Consider the following 24,817-nt stretch of genomic DNA (forward strand, 5'->3'; position numbering starts at 1 on the left):
GGTGAACTCTCTATTTTCAAGCAAAGGTGTCAGTGGTGAGTATTTAGATGATATGTGTGGAAACCTCATCAACACCTTGTCCCACATCTTAAGTGTCTCCCCGCCTAGGATGTTTAGGCTATTATCCCTAGATGAACCTCCCTGAGCGGTCCAACATTGTGATGCCAGATGATTGATGCCCGCCACTTCATGTTCTATTTGGACCCAAATTTTATTGTGGGGACTATGTGACCAATCCAGGATCCTTTGCAAGTATATAGCAAGACTATACTTTGTGAGATCAGGGGCTCCCAAGCCTCCGCTAAGCAGAGGGGTGCACACAATATTTTTATTTATCCTTGCATGTTTTTTGTCCCAAACAAATTCTAGTATTTTAGCTTGTAAAGATGGGAGGAAGGAGTTCGGTAAGGGTATGGGTAGGGCCTGCAATACATACAATATACGTGGCAAGACGTTCATTTTGAAAATATTTATCCTCCCTATCCATGATGTGTGTAGAGATCTCCATGAGGAGAGGTCTGCTATAATTCTTCTTTGTAATGGAATATAATTGACCTGAAAGAAGTCTTTTTTTTTTTTTTTTTTTTTTTTCCAAGAGCTTTATTAAACTTTTTATCAGAGTTACAAACATGGCTCTGGTTACATTGTGAGCCGATATAACAAAAAAGTCACTTTAACATGTTTGTGGGTATTAAGAACTCTAAGTTATTATCATTGGGTAGTCCTTACCAACTGTAGGGAAAGATTAATCAGCCACTTTTGGGCCAAATTCAAAATATCATACATTTAAGTTTAGTCAGCAAAGATTTAACAAGTAATAGCAATTGCCTTCAAGGTTATGTCCTTCATAATATCTCTTATAACATTATCATTAGTATTATAGATACATGTGATTCAATTGTCTTAGGAGGGGAAAGGGTGAGGAAGGATAGGGTACGGTTAGTCCAACTCCACAGTGAAAATATTTGTGTAGTGTACCTAATGTGTCTGTCATACAGTCAAATTTACCATGGTTTACCCGTTGCCCGAGTGTTAACCATTGGTCTGAAAGAAGTCTTTTATATTATTTGTAAGGTGTATTCCCAGGTACTTCAGGGATTTTTTTTGCCACTTAAAAGGGCAGATTTGTTTTAACTGGGAGAGGTGTACCTGAGGGAGAGATATATTGAGTATCTCCGACTTTGATTTGTTAATTAAGAAATTGGATGCGAATTGGAAGTCCCTTAAGTGTTGTAGTATCAGTGGTACAGATATGAGTGGGTTTGTAAGGGTGAATAAAATATTGTCTGCATAAAGCATGATTTTGTAATCGTCTTCTCTGATTCTTATTCCCTCTATATTGCAATCCCCTCTTATTGATATAGCTAGGGCCTCCACTACACATGCAAACAGTAGAGGGGACAGGGGACATCCCTGTCTCGTGCCGTTGCTGATGACAAAGGGCTTAGACAGTATACCATTTACCCGCACTTGTGCTGAGGGGGATCCATATTGCGTCATGATCTTTGCTATGAATGAGGTCCCCAAACCAAATTTCTCTAATGTCGCCTCCAAGAATCTCCACCGGACGCGGTCAAAGGCTTTTTCTGCGTCCGTGGAGATCAGGACCAATGGTATATCCTTTGACGTGGCATAATCTATCAAATCCACCGCTCTCACTGTGTTGTCCCTAGCCTCTCTATTAACCACAAATCCCACCTGATCCCTAGCAATTATTTGTGGTATAATGGAATTTAGTCTAGATGCCAGTAACCTGGCATAGATCTTAATATCATTATTGAGCAAAGATATAGACCGGAAATTTTCCACTCTGTCTGTTGTTTTCCCCGGCTTGGGAAGTACCACAATGTGCGCTGTTAGGGAGTCTTGTAAGAATGGTTTGGTTTCTGATATCGTCTGGAATAAGCTTAATAGGTGCGGGGTAAGGATATCTATATATTTTTTATAATAATATGTCGTGTAGCCATCAGGCCCCGGTGCTTTCTCATTTGGGAGGTCCTTAATTATTTTTTTTATTTCGCTTATTGTGAAAGGCTCATTTAGGTAGGCCCTATCTTCCTCTTTTATCCCAGGAAAGTCCAGTTTGTTTAAAAATGTATCTATGTGATCTGCTGGTGAATCCTGTAGGTTATAAAGGTTCACATAATATGTGCGGAATGCTTCTGCTATGTCTTTGGAAGACGTGTGCTCCCTCCCTTTAGTATCCCTAATTTTTAGGATGTGTGCCTTATTTATTTTGCGTTTTAGTTTCCTAGCGAATAGTTTACTGCTTTTATTGTTACCCTCATAGTGCCGTTGTTTGAGTTTGAGTGCCGTTATTTTACATTCCTTATCTATTATTCCATTAAGTTTACCTTTATATTCCGTTAAGAGATTTAGTGTCTGTGTGTCCCCGGGTTTTTTTTTAAGATCTCTATCCAGGTCCTCTATTTTGTTTAGCACCATGTCAAAATATGCTCTCTGCTGCTTCAGCTGATGAGCCCTCACGCTCATCAACTCTCCCCTCATGACCGCCTTATGGGCTCCCCAACGATATCTAGCGTCCACCCCCTCATCTGAATTTAGTTGAAAGAAACCTTCTAGAGCTTTCTCTATCCTTTCTTTATATATGGGGTCATCTAGTAGGTTATCATCTAGTTTCCACAAGCTGGTATTATCCCTAGTGTCCCATCTCATATGACAGCTTACCATAGCATGATCTGTCCATGATGTTGGAAGTATCCAACAATTGCTAACTAATGCTACACTAGAGACATCAGCAAGTACATAGTCAATCCTGGAGTGTCTAGCGTGTGGGTGGGAGTAAAAGGTGAAATCTCTCTCGTCGCCATGTAGTACCCTCCATACATCATGCAGAGTAAGCTGTCTGAGGCATGTTTTTAGTTTATTGATGATTGCATGTGCAGTAGATGATGTCCCTGTAGAGTTATCTAATGTGGGATTTAGTGTGCAATTGAGGTCCCGACACATTACTAATGAGCCCTTAACCACCTCAAGAATGGCATTGGTCAAAGTTTTAAAGAAGGGGCCCTGTGCTGTGTTCGGGGCATACACATTGACTAGAGTTACCTGCTTATGGAATAATGTCCCCACAAGTATAAGGTATCTGCCCTGCTTATATTTTACTTGTTTATAAGCCTGGAATGGTATGCCTCTTTTAAACAGTATGCCTACGCCTCCCCTCTTGGTGTTGTTAGAAGCGTAAAAAGACTCGCCAAATTTATGCTTAAATGTTCCAGGTTCTCTATTTCTTAAGAAGTGCGTCTCCTGTAGGAAGATCACATCACCCTTCCTTTCTTTAAAGTCTCTCATTGCTAGATTTCTTTTAAATGAGCTGTTAAGGCCCTTTGCATTAACTGTGAGGAAGTTTATCCCTTTATGTGTATCTATAGAATTCCTAGTCTTTCTTGGGGACCATATTATATATATTTTCCGAATTTAGAGGATGTATACTTGATGTGGGACACTTGGTTCAACATTTACCTATTTCTGGTATGCATCGTGGGGTTAAAACCTAACAGCTCCTGTAGATCTTCAAAACAGTTCAGAACATATGAAAATCGAACAACAACAACAATACAAAACAACAAACAAACAATAACCATATTACAACTCTTTGTCATAATGTTTGGGGGAATGCAGGACAGCATCCCCTCCCTTGATAACCTTTTTGAATTTAACCTTTAAGGAAACTCATAGACTCCATAAAACTAGTTACAGTAAGTTTACAAGCTAACTTACTATCTAATTAATTATCTATCTATGCCCATCCTCACCCATCATATTTCAGCAGGCATGTAAGATTTTAACTATTACAATATTTGAAACAATCTCACCCAGTGTTGAATCGCTTCATGTCTCCTGTGCAGTAGAAACCACTGTCTCAGAAGAGGCAGATTTTAGTTTGTCCCTTCTGCGCTTGCTGTTGGTTACAGTTTGCCAGGGTTGTTTTCCCCGCAGGTGTCTGGCTTCCACAGTTTCTTCGTTGACTTCTTTGCCTCCCTGTGAAACAAAGTCTGCTGGAGCATTGAAAGTGATGTTGAGCCCCTTGAAAAGAGTCTCTAGGTCCCGTGGTTCCTTGTAGATGTAAACGGTGCTTCCCTGTGAGACAATCAAGCTGAAGGGGTATCCCCACCTATATCTGATCTTTTTGTCCCTGAGAACTTTAGTTATGAAAGCTACCTCCCTTCTTTGTTGCAGCGTATTAGGGCACAAGTCCAGAAAGATCTGCAGCTTATGATCAAGATAAGGGATATCTCTCAGTTGGCGAGCCAGAGACCATATTTCCTCCTTATCCTTGTACCTGAGGAAACGTAGAATCACGTCTCTTGGTGGTGCGGTATCTGGTGGGGGAGGTCTAAGGGCTCTATGAACCCTGTCGAGTTCCACTGCTGGAGCTTGCTGATCTTTTTTAAGATGGCAAAAAAGTTGTTGGACATAACTCTCTAGATCTACTATCGCAATCTTTTCCGGAATCCCTCTAATCCTCAGATTATTTCTGCGGTTTCTGTTATCTATATCATCCAATTTGTCTTGGAAAGTAGATAATTGGGCCTCGTGTATCTTGGCTTGTGTCGTGAGGGAGTCTGTAATAGTAATCAACGTTTCTTGCGTATCCTCCATATCTTCTATTCTGTACCCAATGTCCGAAATTTCTTTCCTAATGCTAGTGAGTTCTTCTTTAATTAAGCTTTTCAGTGAGTCAAAATCGGACTTAGAGAGGGGAGATTAGCTATGTCCGCTTTAAGCTGCGTCATTAAATCTAATGGAGCTGGGTGTTGCTGCGCCATGGCTTGAGGGGGCTATGTGAGGCCTCCTGTTTCTTTTTGTTCTATAGTGGAGGTTTCAGTGGGACTGAAGAAATTGCTTACAGATATAGGTAACATGGATGGCTGTTTATTATTCTTGTCCATCTTTGTACCTTTCTTAGAAGCCATTTTTATGTCTCCTATCCCCTTCTGATGGCTGTTAGAAGATATAAAAAATTAGGGGATAATATTAGGGTTTTGTGCCGTACTGTGTCAGTGAGTGAGGAGCTGCTATGTTGTGCCTGCAATTCAGAGACTGAGCATGAGGGAGCAGGGATTAAGTGAGATTGTTCTTTAAGGTGCCATCTGCAGTTTATGTTGCAATATCAGAATTACCCTCATCTGCTGCCTGTAGTAGTATAATGTTATTCTGTGTGATGAGCACCAGTTTGTCTATTTGGTAAACGTGATTGTTACAGGATGATGCATGGCTAACCTCTAACCGCCAGCCCCATTGCTCTGCCAGGTGTTATTATTTTCTGAGTGGCCGCTCTTCCGGCCAGAGGGGAATGTGTTGCAGTATTCTCCCTGGCTCTTATGGGTCACAGTATTTGCCTCAGTGGGGGGTCTGAGCAGGAGGGTTTGCACCACAGAGTGTTTTGGGTCTCACCTGCTTTCTGCGCAACCGATATTGCTCTCTCCCTGCTTGCTCAGTGAAGCAATATGGCGCTTTACTCCGCTGTGCTGTGAGCGCAGTTAGGTGAAACTTCCGATGCTGGCCAGTAATCATGCCATCTCTGCCTCAAAAATGACACGCTGTGTCTCCGGTCTCTCAGCTATATAGCAGGGCTTCTTGCAGGTCAAAACTTCGCCGCTTATGTAAGGAGAGGATGTTGTGTGGCCCGGAGCTCTAACTTAGTGCGGCCATGTTCCGGCATGGCCAGGCTCCGCCCCCCAACTCTCTGAGCCTTTTAACTTTACATTTATCATATTGTATACATGCAAATGTGGCAAGTCAAAGGAGTGACAAAATGATATTATTAATTTCCGTACCATGTTCTACAATCAAAGGTTCCGAATCTATCAAGGAGGGGGAAAAAAAAGGGGGGGGTTAAATTATGGGGTAAATCTCCCCCCCCCCCACACCCATCACACCCCCTTCCGGCTATAGCTAATTCTAAGTATAAAGTACCCCTGAAGGGTGCGATAAGGTGTTTTTGAATTTCTATAGGGTAGGCTAAAATAATGTTCTTCCATTTGTAGAAGAAGTGCTTAATTTGCATTTCTGAGTTGATGAAGGTTTCAATTTGTTCCATAATTATCTGGTTTTGCAGTTTTTGTATCCATTCACAGGGATCATCACAGGCTCTTAAGGTTTGGCTTTCTAGACAAGCATTTCCAGTTTGTGGCTCTTCCCTTCGTTCTTGCCACGGCTCCCAGAATCTTCACAAGGTTCTGGGGTCTATTCTTCTGGTGCTTCGTTCAAGAGGCATTGCGTTGGCTCCGTATCTGGACGATATCCTAGTTCAGGCGCCGTTCTTTCAGCTAGCAAAATCACACACAGACCTGGTAGAGGCTTTCCTAAGGTCACACGGGTGGAAGGTGAATCTAGAAAACAGCTCTTTAGTTCTTCATACAAGAGTGACCTTTCTAGGGACCATCATAGACTCTCTGTCTATGAAGATTTTTCTGACAGAAGTCCGGAAATTAAAGATTATCGATACTTGTCGAGCTCTGCAATCTTCTCCTCATCCTTCTGTGGCCCAGTGCATGGAGTTAATAGGTCTGATGGTAGCGGCAATGGACATCGTCCTGTTTGCTCGCTTTCATCTCAGAGCTCTGCAGTTGGACATGCTCAAACAATAGAACAGAGATTATTTGGACTTGTCCCCTCGACTTCTATTGGCACAGGGAGTCTCTTCTTTGGTGGTTGTCTCTAGATCATCTCCCAGGGAACATGTTTTCGCAGACCATCCTGGGAGATTGTGACAACAGATGCCAGCCTTCAGGAGTGGGGAGCAGTTTGGGGCTCCCTAAGGGCTCAGGGGATATGGTTTCAGACAGAGTCTCTTTTGCCCATAAACATTCTGGAACTGAGTGTGATTTACAATGCTCTCCTTACCTGGCCTCAGCTAGCTTCAGTTCAGTTTATCAGGTTCCAGACGAACAACATAACGTCAGTGGCCTACATCAATCATCAGGGAGGAACAGGGAGTTCCTTGGCGATGACAGAGGTTTCCAAAATAATTCAGTGGGCGGAGGCCCATTCTTCTTGTCTGTCGGCAATCCACATCCCAGGGGTGGACAACTGGGAGGCGGATTTTCTGAGCAGACAGACCTTTCATCCGGTTGAGTGGGAACTTCATCCGGACATGTTCTCCAGTCTGATCCTCAAATGGGGTCAGCCGGAGTTGGAGCTCATGGCATCCAGGCAGAATGCCAAACTTTCCAGGTACGGGTCGAGATCCAGAGATCCTCAGGTGGAGCTGATAGATGCTCTGGCGGCCCCATGGTCCTTCAATCTAACATATCTGTTTCCTCCATTTGCTCTCCTTCCGCGAGTGATTGAGGGCCTGACCTCACAGGATCTGGTATGCAGACCTGGTGGAGATGTCGTCTCTACCACATTTGAGGCTTCCGCTTCGAAAGGACCTTCTGATTCAGGGACCCTTCCATCATCCAAATCTAGATTCTCTGAAGCTGACTGCTTGGAGATTGAATGGTTTATTCTAGCCAAGCGAGGTTTTTCTGACTCAGTCATAGACACTTTAATTCAGGCTCGTAAGCCTGTCACTAGAAAGATTTATCACAAGATTTGGCGTAAATACCTTTTATTGGTGTGATTCCAAGGGCTACTCCTGGAGTAGAGTTAGGATTCCTTGGATTGGAGAAAGGATTATCTACAAGTACTTTAAAGGGTCAAATTTCAGCATTATCTATCCTGTTACACAAGCGTCTAGCTGATGTCCCTGATGTTTAGTCTTTTTGTCAGGCCTTAACCAGAATTAGGCCTGTGTTTAGACCAGTTACTCCTCCATGGAGTCTTAATTTACTTCCCAAGGTTCTTCAAGAGGTACTGTTTGAACCTATGCATTCCTTAGATATCAAGTTGTTATCTTGGAAGGTTTTATTTTTGGTAGCAATTTCTTCTTCTCGTAGAGTGTCTGAGCTTTCATCATTACAATGTGAGCCCCCTTACCTTATTTTTCATGCAGATAAGGTTGTCTTAAGTACGAAAATTGGATTTCTTTCCAAGGTTGTTTCTGATTTGAACATTAATCAGGAAATTGTTGTACCTTCCTTGTGTCCTAATCCTTCTAAGAAGGAGAGGCTCTTACACAATTTGGATGTAGTTCGTGCTTTAAAGTTTTATTCACAGGTGACTAAAGACTTTTGCCAGTTTTCCTCTTTGTTTGAGGTATTTTCAGGCAAACGTAAGGGACAGAAAGCTACGGCTGTTTCTCTTTCTTTTTGGCTGAAGAGTATTATACGTTTGGCTTACGAAACTGCTGGACAGCAGCCTCCTAAGAGGATTATGGCTCATTCCACTAGGGCTTTTGCTTCCCCATGGGCATTCAAAAATGAAGCTTCTGTGGAACAGATTTGCAAGGCTGCAACTTGGTCTTCTCTTCACACTTAAAATTTTACAAATTTGATACTTTTGCCTCGACTGAGGCGGCTTTTGGGAGAAAGGTTCTTCATTCAGTGGTGCCTTCCGTTTAGGTATCCTGTCTTGTCCCTCCCGTATCATCCGTGTACTCTAGCTTGGGTATTGGATCCCATAAGTAATGAAGATTATCCAAAGACTCATCATGTCTTTAAGAAGAAAATAAAATGTATGCTTACCTGATTAATTTATTTCTTCCTAGACACGATGAGTCCACGGCCCGCCCTGGCATTTTTAGACAGGATGTTTTTTATTGTAAACTTCAGTCACCTCTGCACCTTGGCTTTTCCTTTCTCTTCCTAACTTCGGTCGAATGACTGGAGCGGGAGGGAAGGGAGGAGCTATTTAACAGCTCTGCTGTGGTGCTCTTTGCCTCTCCTGCTGACCAGGAAGTGAATATCCCATAAGTAATGAAGATGATCCGTGGACTCATTGTGTCTAAGAAGTAATAAATTTATCAGGTAAGCATAAATTTTCTTTTTGTCAGATGCTCCACCACCCTGATTGACAAACTAATAAATGACACACATCCAGAAGCTACTAATGTGGATCAGGCCCCACTAAATCAGCAAAGACCCGATATAGAGAAGTTCAATTTTAGACCCGTACCCATCAATGTGATTAAGAAACACCTTAATAATCTAAAAATGAAAAAACAGTCTGGACCTGATCAAATCCCAGCAATGCTGTTGAAGCTCAGTGCGCCGGCAATTGCTAAACCTGTCACAACCCAAATTAACGAATCCTTGGTGTCTGGATACATACCCAACCTTTGGAAAACTGCAAGAGTAGTGCCTATCCATAAAAGTGGGGAGTTAACCTTGGTTTCTAATTATTGCCTTATATCTTTGCTCCTAGTATTGTCAAAAATCTAACTATCTGACCCCTGATCAATCAGGTTTTCACCCGAATCACTACACTACAACTGCCCTCCTAATAACAACAACATTCAAACTGGCATGGAACAAGGAGACCTAACTGGAGCAATTTTCCTTGATTTTGCAAAAGGCCTTTGACACAGTAGACCACAACATACTACTGCTCAAACTAAAAAACTCTGGTATTGCTGATCGTCCGTTAAACTGGTTTCGATCATATGTATCGGATCTATCACAATATGTCTCCATTTCTGACAGCGACTCCCTCCCTCTACCAGTCACGTGTGGTGTTCCCCAAGGTTCCATTCTCAGCCCCCTACTATTCACATTATTTATAAATGATCTGACACGGTAATCTATGCAAACAATTCCAATCTACCACAGCTTGAAGCAGTGCTCCAAGACCAGTTCACAGAGGTAGAAAAGTGGATCTCAAAAAACAAACTCTTCCTAAACACTGACAAAACTGTCACAATGATCTTTGGAACAGGACCTAAATTACACAAATTACAAAATTCACATCTTCGGATTAAAACAAAATCCAATTGCACGCTGACCGCAGTCCACTCTTTCAAATACTTGGGTATGTTGTTAGACCCCAATCTATCTTTTGGCCTCCACATAGAAAAACTTGCATCTAAACTTTATCCAAAACTAGAAGTCATGTACAGAAACAAATCCTGCCTCAGCCTTACAGTAAAAGGAAAGATTGTACAGCAAATGCTGATGCCTATCATGGATTATGGGGACATAGTATATGCACCTGCACCGCAAACTCACCTTAATAAAGTTAATACATTGTATAACTCGTTCTGCCACTTTGTGCTACAATGTAACTACAGAATCCACCATTATGACATGCTAAAAGAACTAAACTGGCTGTCGCTGGAATCCAGACGCACCCTCCATCTTTCCTGCCTTGTGTTTAAGAGCCTTTCTGGGAAGCTCCCACCCTACCTGAGCAGAATGCTCTCCCTGGGTATTCCCACCTCTTTTAACCTCCGATCCAATAACAGCACATTATTTAGCTTGCTCAATACAAAAAGAAAGCAGCTCAATCCTCCTTTTTCTACAGAGCACCACAATTATGGAATCACCTCCCGCACATTTTCAAAACTTTCCCAAGCTTAATATCCTTTAAGAGATCCCTCTCTACATATCTCAAAACAGAATGCAACTGTCATAGTTGATTAAATATTTCCTACCTGTTCAATAGTACCTACCATGTTAAATTTTTGCATATATTGTGTATTATTGTTTTTGTATTTTATTGTACACTATTGTATCAATGCAATGTTTTTTGGTCCCAGGACATACTTGAAAACGAGAAAAATATTAATGTATCCTTCCTGGTAAAATTTTATAAATAAATAAATAAATAATTCATGTGACACCAGAGGGGACAATAGACATTTATATGAGAACAAAAGTCCAGGTGTGACCCTCTCATTGTCTCCCAACTGACAAGTTGTACTCATGTGAGTCACACAGAGAAAGGTGACACTCCCACATTAGTATAAATATCTGTGTAACACTCAGTGATATCACAGGAGGAACCAGAGAGACTTCATACTTACAGAGCTTCTGCTAAACATTAATATGCAAAACCTGACCTAAATCTTTATTAACAGCCTCACACTGTTGTGTTTTATATAATGATGAGAAATTATTGTTCTGTATTTTGTTATGATAAAGATAAAATATTTCACTTCATAAAAGAAACTGAGTTTAAATAAAAAACTCAACTGTACTTATTTAATTAGTTTTCTATATTTTTCATGCTGTGTAAATTAATGTATTGTTTAGTTTTTCCATTAAAAAGCCCAATTGAATACATAATAATTTGTAGCAGTTTGTAAAATGAATGTTTGTAGCAGAACCAAACAATATTTTGAAGCTTGACGAGGTCTGTCCAATAAATTAATGTGTGGGGGTTGTTCCTGTTATCCAATGAGCAATAGATTTTTAAGTATCAGCCAATTAGAATCCTGTATTTCCCTATAGGTTTATAATTAACTATAATTATAATTAGAGCCCAGATAAAGATTTTTAATTTAATATTAGTGTGAAGCTGCTATTTGCTCCACTAATAAATATCACTCAGCTTGTATCAGTCTCATCACATATACTGATCTATTCATAAATATCTTGTGATCTGCATATTATTTTATTTCTAATGAGGTTATTTTATAATACATTTCTTATTTCTATTAGCTGCACCTGTTTATCATCAGAACGTTTATCCCACTGATCTGTGACTGATTCTTGTTGTTAGTAAAGACCGTTGTAAGTGTATTCTGCACCTTCAGTTGCTGCTCTTTGTCACATGATCACAGACTTAAAGGGACAGTGTCCTGTAAATGTAATTTTTGCTTAAAAGAACAAGAAAACCCAAATGTTTTTCATTATTTAAATAGAACATATAATTTTAAACAACTTTCCATTTTACTTCTATTATGATATTTGCTTCATTCTCTAGATATCCTTTATTGAAGCAGCATAAATGCACTACTGGGAGCTAGCTGAGCACATAAGGTGAGACAGTGGCAAGAGGCTTGTATGTGGGACCACTAATCAGCACCTTTGCCACAAAGGTCTCAATGGCAATAAAGCAGATTTGGTAAAAGAAGGAAATTGTAGAGTTGTTTAAATTTGACTTTGCTGTCCCTTTAATGCAGGGGTGCCCAATAGGTAGATCAGGATCTACCAGTAGATCCTGAAGGCACTGCTGGTAGATCACGGCTGATGTGGTCAAGTTACACAATCTCAACACTGGGGCGTGAGTAGAGTATGGTTGCTAGGGTTACCGCTTTATCTACTGCAGTGTGTGAGGGGCAGGTCATTAAACAGTCTGATGATCGGACATTAAAAGTGCTACAGGATTGGATCTTGAGGAACATCGATTTCAACCAATTAATGTAGATGATTTTTGAATGACAACATAATTGGCCTATCAAAAGCATGGTTGAGTGAGTACTCTCCTAATGGATATGGCCATATTGTATCGTTAGGAGGGTAAGCGGAGGCTGCTGTGCTCTGCTAAAGGAACACATCTGATTAACTTCTGGCAAATGAACGTGCTGACCCAGTAAGAAATGGTCTGCATGGCGCGCTATTGAAATTTATTTGTGTGAGCCTCACTGGGTCATATCAGACCAAGCCCACGGCACAAAGTAAAGGGGGTTTAGTGGCAGTCATTTGAATGCAGTTAACCCGAATTAAAGTCAGTGCTACTTTTATCCTCGGGATTAATCTGTTGTATCTTTATGCTTTTGCACATCCATGTGTTGCTAAATCATGCAACCTTAAAGGGATATGAAACACATTTTATTTTTTTCTTGATTCAGATCTAAAACCTGCAAATTCACGCAACTTTCTAATTTACTCCTATTATCAGTTTTTCTTCATTATCTTTGTTTGCGCTGCTCATTTAATAAGTAGATCCCAGCACAAAATAGTGTGAGCACCCCTGCTTTAATGTGTTTCTAATTAATTGTTTTACCGGTGTATAAAATAGTATAAAGTGTATGGGAAATTTCACCTTTAGGTTTATTTTTTTTATGTAAAATAGCTGTTTGCTGTTTGTAATTTATTTGTATTATCAAATTGTACACAGCCTTTTATACAATGGATGTTGATAGCTTGTACACTGTCATCCCTCATGATGGTGGTGTACAAGCAGTCAGATCCATGCTAAGCGAATCTTTGGCGTATGCGGGACCACCCATTGAGTTCCTATTGGAACTATTGAAATTTTGTTTAGAAAAAAACTTTTTCAAATTTGAGAAGGATTTCTTTTTACAAATATCAGGAACTGCAATGGGTTCCAATATGGCTCCCGCATACGCCAATCTGTATATGTCTTGGTATGAGACCATGGTCATGCGAATTCGTACAATTGATAAAATCAAACTGTATGTCAGATATATTGACGATGTGTTTTTGGTATGGCGAGGATCTGAGGAATCCCTAGAACAGTGGGTTGACAGCTTAAACCAGCTTGAGTCAACCATTCGATTTAAAGTTGCCCATAACAGGGTGAGCATACCATTTCTAGATCTTAATGTATCTGTCTATACAGAAGGTGATTGTTACAAATTTTCTACCTCCTTGTATTCAAAACCGACAGACAGAAACTCATTGTTGCTATCCACAAGCTTTCACCCTGAGCATCAGAAAAAGAGTGTTGTCTCCTCTCAACTCACGCAGGTGGCCCGCAATAACACATTAAGAGAGACTAGATAAATACAGGAAGACGAAATGATTACGAAATTGGAGCAACGAGGATATGCAAGAAAGTTGATAACACAGGTGCAAACCAACCTGGCCCGGGATGATCAAGTATCCTTGTTACAACCACATGATCCTACTGATAAGGTGGAAAATAATGGTGATATCATTAATTTTGTAACCACGTTCAACCCCGTATCTAAGATATTGTCTGAGTCTGTCAAGAAGAACTGGGACATTATTAGTACTGACAAAACACTACCATTCTTGCATACACGGATGGCTTATAAGAGAGCACCCAATCTGAAGGATCTCCTGGTCCATAATGACCCTGTGAAGTGCTATGAAAAAAGTACATGGCTGGATACCAGGAAAAAAGTTGGCTGCTACAGATGTGGGGATTGCACTACGTGCAATAGTATGCTAACAGGGATGTTCTTTCACCACCCACACACTGGGAGAAAGTACAAGATTTTGCACAGACTGTCATGTATGAGTACCTACGTGGTTTACATACTAATGTGCCCATGTTCGCTTGTCTATGTGGGTAAGACCTCAACTACATTTCGTGAGAGGATGGCTAATCATCGCCATGTGATTAGACAAGCGATAGACAAGAAAACATCGGACCAACCGGTTGCCAGACATTTTCTCCAAGCAGGACACACAGTGGCTAGTTTAAGGACTATGCTCATTGATCATGTGCCCCCCTTACGAAGGGGAGGGGATAGGAATACGAAACTGCTCCAAGTTGAGACCTCCTGGATTTATCGTCTGGACACAGTGGCTCCTAAGGGTCTGAATGTACAGATGGACTTTGGTGTCTTTCTCTGAGTGAGATGTCCATGATTTATCGGTCTAGGTCATCAATATCTAAGAAGATGGACTGGTCCAGATCATATGTATTCATATGTATTCATAAAGTCTCTGAATAGTACTGTGTTCAGTGTATTGCTGTGGCCATAACAAAGTTTCTCACTGTACTCCAGTTGGCATAGAAGTTATATGATTTATTGATAATTGTAATACAACATATTTGATCTAGTAAAATTGACATTATGTAGATTACAGATGAGATAGTAAAGGAGTAGTGAATAGCTCAGCAAACTGTATATATAAAAATGCATAAGTATCTTACTAATACGCTAAAATATTGTAGATATAAGGAACCAAGTCTGTTTTTGAGACCTCAGGTAATTGTAATATTTTTATAGATTTTATTTGGTTAGTTAGTTCTTTGCACTTATGAGGTTATAGTAGTTACACTTGTAACAGTTAGTCCGGTGGTATTGGAACTCTGGCCACCCGGACATGCGCATTAGCAGGAGTAACTATGCGCGGTTGGAGCGCAAACGTCATTACGTGATTGGATATGCTAATTAGCCGTGCGGTTAGCGAACTCCTGGACGCATGCGCATGGGTGGGCGGCTTCCGATACACCGGAAGTGACAGGGACGCCTTACAGGTGTATATAGGTGAGTGGTTTTTGGTTAGTATTAGGAACCTTCTTTTGGGATAGATATGTTCTGATTATCCATTGATAAAGATACCAACCGGTATCGAAACGTTTGGGGGATTTGTCAATTAATGCTGGATACCTAATAAAGGATATTTGATAAGACCGGAGAGTGAAGCGTTTCTCTGCCTTTAGGGGTTGAACGGATATTGCTATTTGTCTTCTACGCAGCACCCCGGCGGATGCCTTGTGTCACAGTGAGTGCACCTGTTTGGATACTTGTGTATATATATATATATATATATATATATATATATATATATATATATATATAAATATGAGTCTGTTATTGGCTGATAGCTGTCTCATGGTACAGGTGCAGAACTGCATTTATCAGAAAACAATCTACTTCTCTTTTTAAATTCATAGTAAGTTTTATTGCATTGTATTTTTATTATGCATCTGTGGTTTTGTAATTCTATATGTTCCTTTTAAATGGACTGAACTTGTCAAAAATATATCTCATTATGTTATTACTCTATGTAAACACAAACACTTCCTTTTCTTTTCTATATCTAAGATACCAATTGAAATGAACATTTTAGTGCCTATCTCTCTCATACCCAATGGCAGTGTGATTTAAGACAACACAGTATTGACCAAGAGAAGTTAAAGGACAGGTGGTGGAGCACATGACAAATACAAAATGTCTGACAGTGAGAATTAGTAGGAAGTAAAAAACCCATATTGCAGTATCCAATTTAACTTATATTTAAACAAATGAAATTTAACATTTATTACAGGAGAAAATATTGTTTCATATAAATGACAGAAAACAAAGATTATAATATATTTGTAAAGTTATGATATAGCCCCCTCATAAATAGATTTTCTACCATTATGTTGTATAGATCTGGGAAGATTCATATTTAAAGTGATAGTAATCACCCAAAATGTTATTGTTTAATAAGATAGATAATCCATTTATTTACTATTCCCTAGTTTTGCATAACCAACACTGTTATAGAAATATACTTTTTACCTCTATAATTACCTTGAATCTAAGTTTCTGCGGACTGCCTCTTTATCTCAGATCTTTTGACAGACTTTCATTTCAGGAAATTTGTGCTGACTTCTAAATAACTCCACGTGCATGAGCACAATGTTATTTATATGAAACACATGAACTAACACCCTCTAACTGTGAAAAAAATGTCAAATGCATTTAGATAAGAGGCAGCCTTCTAGGGTTTAGAAATTGGCATAGGAGCCTCCTAGTATTAGCTTTCAACTAAGAATACCAAGAGAACAAAGCAAAGTTGATGATGATAAAAGTAAATTAGAAAGATGTTTAAAATTACATGCCCTATCTGAATAATCAACGATTAATTTGGACTTTAATGTCCCTTTAAGGGGAAATTGTAACACACTGTGGGGCCCATTTATCAAGCTCTGTATGGAGCTTGAGGGCCCGTGTTTCTGGTGAGCCTTCAGACTCGCGAGAAACACAAGTTTTGGAGCAGCGGTCTAAAGAACGCTGCTCCATAACCTGTCCGCCTGCTCCGAGGAGGTGGACAGACATCGCCGCAATTTAACCTGATTGAATATGATTGGGTTGATTGACAACCCCCTGCTAGCGGCCGCAAATCTGCAGGGGGTGGTGTTGCACCAGCAGTTCACAAGAGCTGCTGGTGCAATGCTGAATGCGGAGAGCGTATTGCTCTGTGCATTCAGCGAGGTCTGTCGGACATGATCCGCAATGTGGGATCATGTCCAACAGGTCTTTCATAATTAGGCCCCACAGTGTTAACTGTACTAAATGCTTGTGGTAAATCAATATCACATATGTAATAACCTAAACAGCTGATCTGTATCACATTAATTGTTATGTGTGCCTTTAATTATACCATACGTACAGTTAATCAGAACCATTATTTATTATTATCCGTCTAAACCATTTAATATACTTTTTACAGACACGGCCAGAGCACTGAGAGATATCAGGTATTGATGTAACTGGATTGAATAAGGGAACCTTCTTCCTGAGCACAGACATTGGAGCCTGTTATCAGCATGAACTCATATGTGTTAGGTGAGTAAAATAGATATTATGCTGACTTTTATTACTGGGAAAATAGAGTAAATCATTCATTAAACAAATATAAACTATTATATTTATATCTGCGTCTTTAAGAACATTTGTGTCAGTGACAGTTATAAAAAAAGGAACAACTCCCATTGGGATGAGGATTAGTGTATAAATACTACTTCCCCCCTCTGTCCTTTTAGACGGATCATGTCTAACAACTGCCTAACCTCACCCCCAGACTTCTGTACTCAGAACACTGGCAACTTCACCTTCCCCTGCCCTAACTCATGGAACTCCCATAACTACACTTAAATAACTACGTTGTTCCCAGTGAGTATTCCCCACCCCAGAACCGCTCCTGATTTGTGTGCTTAATTTTGCAGTAAATATTATTAAACTAATAAAGTTTTTGGCTGATTATATAAATGAAACAACCACAGCTGAACGCTTAAAAGTATTGTAAAATCACTGCTTCTTACCCTCTCAAAACATCTCAAACTGATCTGTGATGATTAAGACATCATGTTCTCACCCAACTTGTTGAGCATGAGCCGTGCAGGACTGTATGTGCGCTTGCTTGTGCAATGTTAAATGAGTATGGTGGATGCCACCTCTCTTGCCCAGAATACAGATGTACTTGTTCCCTTGCTGAGAACATTATGCAAAAAATGTTGTCATCATTTTTTAATTTGTTATTTAAAGGTAAATAAATGTAAAAATGAAAACAAAATGAAAGAAATTTTGTTGCATATTAAAGAATATGACTTTTTTTAAAATGGATTATATTATAAAGAATAAATATTGTTATTTTTCTTTATTTCATTTATTTTTATGTAGACAAACACGTGAATAGTTCATTCATTAATGACTATTCACAAACATTGGGGATATCACAGCAGATATTTAATGAAGATGGTGAATTTGCAGGAACTGGGCAGCAATCATTATGTACAGAGAGTAATTTAGTCATCAAACAAGAGAACAACATTTATGACTTATCTAGTGAAATGATTATCCCTGAGGATAAACCACAAACATTTACTGAGTTTTCAAAAAATGTTAAAGAAGAGAAAAGTCTACAGTCTAGCCAAATGATTCATACAAAGGAGAAACATTTCAAATGTACAGACTATGAGAAAATCTTTAGATATAAGTCTCATCTACTAGAACACCACAACATTTACACAGATGAGAAGCCAAACACATGTACTGAGGGTGTGAAAAGTTTTATACAAATGACAAAACGTATAGCTCATGAAAGGACCAACACAGGGGAGACACTATTTATCTGTACAGAGTGTGGAAAAAGTTTTACACGAATGTATAATCTAAAAACTCATGAAAGGAGTCACACAGGAGAAAAGCCTTTCATATGTACAGAGTGTGGAAAAAGTTTTACAGAAAAGAGTCATCTGAAAATTCATGAAAGGATTCACAGAGGAGAAAAGCCTTTCACATGTACAGAGTGTGGAAAAAGTTTTATAGAAAAGAGTAGTCTGAGAAAACATGAAAGATTTCACACAGGGGAAAAGCCTTACACATGTACAGAGTGTGGAAAAAGTTTTACAGAAAAGAGTAGTCTGAGAAAACATGAAAGATTTCACACAGGGGAAAAGCCTTACACATGTACAGAGTGTGGAAAAAGTTTTACACAAAAGGGTGATCTGAAAAAGCATGAAATGAGTCACACAGGAGAAAAGCCTTTCACATGTAAAGAGTGTGGAAAATGTTTTACACAAATGGATAATCTGAAAATTCATGAAAGGAGTCACACAGGAGAAAAGCCTTTCACATGTACAGAGTGTGGAAAATGTTTTACAGGAAAGAGTAGTCTGAAATATCATGAAAGGATTCACACAGGAGAAAGGCCTTTCACATGTACAGACTGTGGAAAAGGTTTTCTACAAATAAGTAGTCTGAAAAATCATGAAATGAGTCACACAGGGGAAAAGCCATTCACATGTACAGACTGTGGAAAAGGTTTTATACAAATAAGTGGTCTGAAAAGTCATGAAAGGATTCACACCGGGGAAAAGCCATTCACATGTACAGAGTGTGGAAAATGTTTTACAGAAAAAAGTACTTTGAAAAAACATGAAAGGATTCACACAGGAGAAAAGCCTTTCACATGTATAGAGTGTGGAAAAAGTTTTGCATATAAGGATAATCTGAGAAAACATGAAAGGATTCACAAGGGAAGAAACCTTTCACATGTTTAGAAAGTGAAAAAAGAATTTTATTGAAATCAGGTATCACAAAACACAAAATATTTACACACAAATAAACTTTATATACACAGTGTACAAACCTTTTAACAATTATCCTAAATAGGGCAAACTCTCTAAATAGAAGCATCAAATGAGATGTTATTGTAAATGATACTTTCTAAATCCCAGTTATAAAAGCCCCAGATTGGAAGAGCTCTCCTGCTGTCCTTTATTCCTCTATAAATGTGCACCTCAGTTTCTCTCATATAAATGTGATAGAATCCAAACGCCACACAGGAATATACAAATCTGTCCTCATACTGACCAGTTTACACAACCATTCACCCCAAAGCACCCCCAGTGTTGTTTATTAATATGCCAGTGTTAGGAGTTGTATGTTCGATTTACATAGAGGAGAAAATAATTACATTTACAGAATAAAATAATATTTATATGAATATAGAGTGTTAGACAATTATATAAACAAGAACATCAGTCTCAAATGATTGACATCTGGGAGATATATTTTTTTTTTTGCAAATAATTTTTTTTATTGAAGTTAAAGTAAAGGTTAACAAACAAGATTCACCTTTGAGACCAAATTACATCCAAAAAAAGTATTACATTGTCTATAAGCTAATATTGGCGACAAAACAGAATACACATGTGAGAAGAGAATTATATATCAAATGTTAACATGGTGCTAGACAGAAGTTTAGGTGAAATGAAATAGAACTTAATTTTATATTATATTACTGACAGATGACCTCCACAACGTAGTAGTAAACAATCTTTAACATATCTGAATCAGGCTATCAGCCTGTGGAGAATTAGTATATGTGTCGGCCACTCTTGGGCCGAAATATATAGAGGGGGAGGGAATATCAGCGGGCAATAGCCGCTCAAATATAAAGTGGAAGGTGGAGGGGCGGAGCCTTCCAGTCAGTGGGTGGGGCTTATAATATAATTAAGTGTGGATTAGCTTCCTCGACTGTTAGATAGGCACTGAAGATAATACTAGGGTCATTAGGTTCCTATTTTGGAGAATTCAGCCAGACTACTCCCTGCCTGTGTAGAGTAAGAGTATATACTATAGTGCAATGGGCACATTAGGAGATTAGTATATTGTGTAGCTATACAACCTATAGGGTCAGTAAAAGTCATACACAACCCCTAGAGGTACAGATATGTTTAACACATTAGGGATACCCAGAATATAGGTAAACATATTTATGCGCAAACAAATGAGTCACAGGGTTTGCTTATAATACACTATATGTCTCTATACGGGGCCTATAGTCAAAGCTGCTGTTCCCCTGTATGGGCATTAAGTTGATATATTGATGACTCAGGAAGTATGGTGTCTCAGCGAGTGTGCTACTGTATTAGTATCTCCTCTGGCAGATCTCATTGAGGTAAAACCTCTCTATATCTCCCAATGACTAGGTCTGTAAATAGACAACCGATAAGTAATATTACTGGCTTCTGTTCATAGGAGATAAGGATTTCAGTAGAACACTACAACATTTGGGTATGATAATTTAACCTAGATAGTAGGGTTATTTAGGGAGAAGTTTAGCAATAGTAATGTCATATTAAATAATCCCAGATTATCCACAAATTAAAATTGTTAGAAGCCAAACCATATGTTGTGCAAGATGATGAAAGCATTTTATAAGGGTACTTACATCTAAGGTGAACATAGAGCCTATATGGGTATATAGAATTGTGTAATGTCCCTGTCTTGAATTGAGTAATAGAGCATATCTTCAGAAATATCCATATTAGGGAAACTAAAGCCTATTTACGCGTCGAATGTGACTAAGACTGCTATGACCTATAGAGCTAAACAAGGGAGGCAGGATGCTGATAATAATATAACAAGTGACCTCATGAGAACTGATAGATGAAAGAGAAGTCTCATAGCCAAAGTAGAAAATAAACAGCTAAGAGAGATCTAAAACTTAAATATGGGAAGTAATGGGCCTCAACAATCACTCTGTAGTATTATGTGGAAAGGGGAACATTAGAATGTTTGGGGCAGAGGGAATTTCTGGATGAGCCCCTCTCCTAGGGGAGTGTCACCTATAGACGATGTGGGAAAAAGGAGTGGGGATATGACCCGCAGGCAGAAAGCACCGGCGGGAAAGGGAGGAGAGAGGCTTAACAGGGATAAATAATATATATTGGTAATGTGGACAAAGCTATAGAGAAAATATGAATAACAGTCCTATATTCACCAATAATGATAGCAGATGACATACAGAATAAAAATAACCCAACATTTAAGTAATAATAGCAAATACTCAAACAGCTGAATGTATCGGCTCAATATAAAGCTATAGAGATTTCCTCAGTATAGAAGAATGAGGGAAATTACATTTATAAGTACACTCTGTATACAACTAAAAAGATAAGGATAAAAACCAAACTATTTAACCTGAAGGACCTGCGAGTGAGCAATGGAGTTCTAAAGAAATAGGGTACATTGGCAATCAACAAAGATTTATGTAACAACAGTTTATATAGGCACTCTACCTTCTATTAACAGACAATTTGTATATACTATAATTTTAGGTAAAAAGTATAATAGGTATGCTACGTATTGCACGCATACGAGAAGATAAGGTCTTACATGCACTAAGCGTGCAGAAGGTGCCATTTTGAAACCTTATATTAATATTAGTGGAAATAGACAGGCACCATATTATAGTATATAGTATAGTACGGAGTGAATTACAGTACACAATGCCTCTAAGTACACAATCATGCAGTTTCATTCACATCTATAGGGTCCTAAAATAACTCTCAGGCCTTATCACATGGTTTATAGAATAAAAAAATAAAAAAAGGAAGAGAGAAAAAATAAAATAAAAAATTAAGCAATCAGGACAACATGCACCTTAGTAACAATAAACAGTACATGTTGTTCAACAGTATGGATATGGGCGATTATGCTAGCAACTAAGCTTAGCAGGGCGATGTATCTATGATAAAGTAATTTGCTTGTGGTTAGAGTGGGCTGACATGAGGGGTAGACATCAGCTAACTGTCACAATATACAGTAGGATAAAATATTGATGATATGCAAGAACCATATAATTTACAATATACTCATATAGTAAAATAGCGTATGAAACATCCAGTTTTTATAGTATACACTAACATTATTAGTGCGGTGACATTACCTATTAGGGGGAAATAATAAAACTCGGCCAAAAGAGATGGTCACTTTGGGAGAGACAGGTGAACCTGAGTGGGCCAAAGGCCACTTGCACAGACATTAGAAACTGCACTTAATGTTGTTACAAAAATTATTATCCTAAAATAAATATGTCTCTTGTAGTGAGTCGTCTTCTTGCTGCTGGATTTTAGTGGGTCAGTAAATCCGACTCAACTATGTACTTTATTTCAACTTTCCTGCCAAGTATTGTAGAGGACTGCAAAAGTAGGTGAGTATATCTCGGGTAGTCAGCCGTCATAATCATGTTAAATTACCCCATTCATGCAATTCTTAGAGAGGAAAAATAATAAAAGATTCTGGATCATGAGAAACGTAGATATTAGGATCTCATGGTGCAAACTATTACCGCTCAGCCGACTCCAGCTCTGTCAATCCACTTATAGAGGTGTCTCAAGAAGAACAATCTCCAGATTCGCAGGTGGTAAAATGAGAGCCGCTTGTAAGATATCTCTATGTTAGAGAGGTGTAGCTGAAGAGGGGAGCTGCGTGAAACACTCTGTACATGATTATTAGCCAGGTCTGCCGCTCGGTCTCCTCTCTCTCCCGCAGTAGATATCTTGAGTGGAGCGTGTAAGATCTCCATAATTAGTACATAGCTTTGCAGGGAATGACTTCCGGTAGGGGTTAGCTGCTGTCAATGGCACTTGTGATGCTACGGGACCCTGAGGCTTCCCTGGTGGTACTGAAGTGGTGTCGGTGAGTGCGGCAAATTGCACCATATCATCTAGACACAAATTTGCTCCTGGAAACTTGTGTAGCTCGTGTTCCCCCTGCTCCTCTTGCTTGATCCATCTGACATCCGATGGGCCGTAAGTAAGACCTGGGTCAGCTGATGGGGGAAGGGGTGAGCCAGCAGCAGTTTGCAAGGCAGCCGAACAAGCCATATAGTGCTGATCTAAGCGGGCAGCCATATCTTTCAGGAGGGAGATAACTAGCTTCAGGGTGCCTGTCTGGCATACTGCGTCATGTGGGCCCTCCATGTTGTTCAGCAGGCTACGCAACTTACGTTTTTATTTTGCTTCGCTGTGCTGGTTACACTTTTTCAGAGTCCGTCCTAACCCATATTAGTAGTAAAGAATCCTGTATTTACGCTAGTTATATAGCAGAAAGTCAAACTTCCATACTGGTGTTAGATTCTTAGGGCTTGCGGCTGAGCTCTGTGTTCACATGGCAGCTTTAGGATAAGCATTTCTGGTCAAAGTTCCTCTTTCTGGTCACCGAATCTGATTTAGCATTCAACTTATAAGATGGGCTGCAATGGATCTTTGTAAGAGGGTTAGAATTATTTGCCTAGTTGCCAAAAAAGCTCAAAAAATCTCCTAAAAATAAAGTTTAGTGCCAGAGCTCATGTAACATGCGTCTGATCAGCTTGGTAGTCGGCTCCGCCCCCCCTGGGAGATATATTTAATGTGCACATCATGTGGATAAACCTTTTCTTATAGCAATAGATGCTTAGCATTGTACATGTTATATACCAGAGGAATTACTGAGGGGAAACTGATTTTATCTAATGAGACACAATATCAGTAACCGGTCCATACGTGATCAGAATCAGTTTAATTTAAATGGCTACTATAACCTACATGTATACTGGGTATGTAATATGTGTGTCATGTGATCATAATCAGTTAATTTAAATGGCTACTATAACCTACATGTATACTGGGTATGTAATATGTATGTCATGTTCTGTAACTTGATATTATGTCTGTTAGATGTTTTCATGTTAGTTAGAAGCCACAAGAACTGATAATAGCACATACTGTATATATAAAGGGAACATTATATGTCTGATAAATCCCTTTGTATCAAGAGCACAAGTGTTAGGTATATTTATACCATTGTGTGCAGATATCATGTAATGCTGCTTTTTACTATATAATGATATACAATGTTTTTTCATGCAAATAAAAAGTGATTGTAATCCAGACCAGTATTTTGTGTTTTTTGTATAATTAAAAACAAAATATCACAGAATAATTAGGAAAACATCATCAGACAGAAGCTAAATCTGACAGTGAAAGTTAAACGCTGATAATTCAGATAGAGCAGCAATTTTACCCAACTTTCCAATTTACTTCTATTATCTAATTTGCTTTGTTCTTTTGGTATCCTTTGTTATAGAGTAAACCAAGGAGGCTGATATTATATGAGCTTAGGGGCGTGCACGTGTATTTAGCAGTCTGTGCAGCAGTGTTTGTAACTATGTATAACAGCTATAAATGTTGTTGCAAACTCTGCTGTCTGAAGATATGTGCACGCTCCCGAGTTCACCTAGAATTACTCTTTAACAAAGGA

At 39.1% G+C, this 24,817-nt stretch overlaps 1 protein-coding gene across 1 annotated transcript in view; it reads left to right on the forward strand.

Moving 5' to 3' along the window:
• Positions 1-24,447, forward strand: part of LOC128659993 (gastrula zinc finger protein XlCGF26.1-like) — a 32,911-nt gene extending 8,464 nt beyond the window's left edge. Inside the window, exons 2-3 of the mRNA XM_053713585.1 lie at positions 16,956-17,071; positions 17,906-24,447. Coding sequence (XP_053569560.1) covers positions 17,053-17,071; positions 17,906-19,287 — 1,401 coding nt within the window. The 5' untranslated portion in view covers positions 16,956-17,052 and the 3' untranslated portion in view covers positions 19,288-24,447. The remainder of the gene's footprint in view (positions 1-16,955; positions 17,072-17,905) is intronic.
• The last annotated feature ends 370 nt before the right edge of the window (positions 24,448-24,817 follow it).

Source organism: Bombina bombina, chromosome 5 (assembly GCF_027579735.1).
Source record: "Bombina bombina isolate aBomBom1 chromosome 5, aBomBom1.pri, whole genome shotgun sequence".
Classification (NCBI taxonomy): Eukaryota; Metazoa; Chordata; class Amphibia; order Anura; family Bombinatoridae; genus Bombina; species Bombina bombina.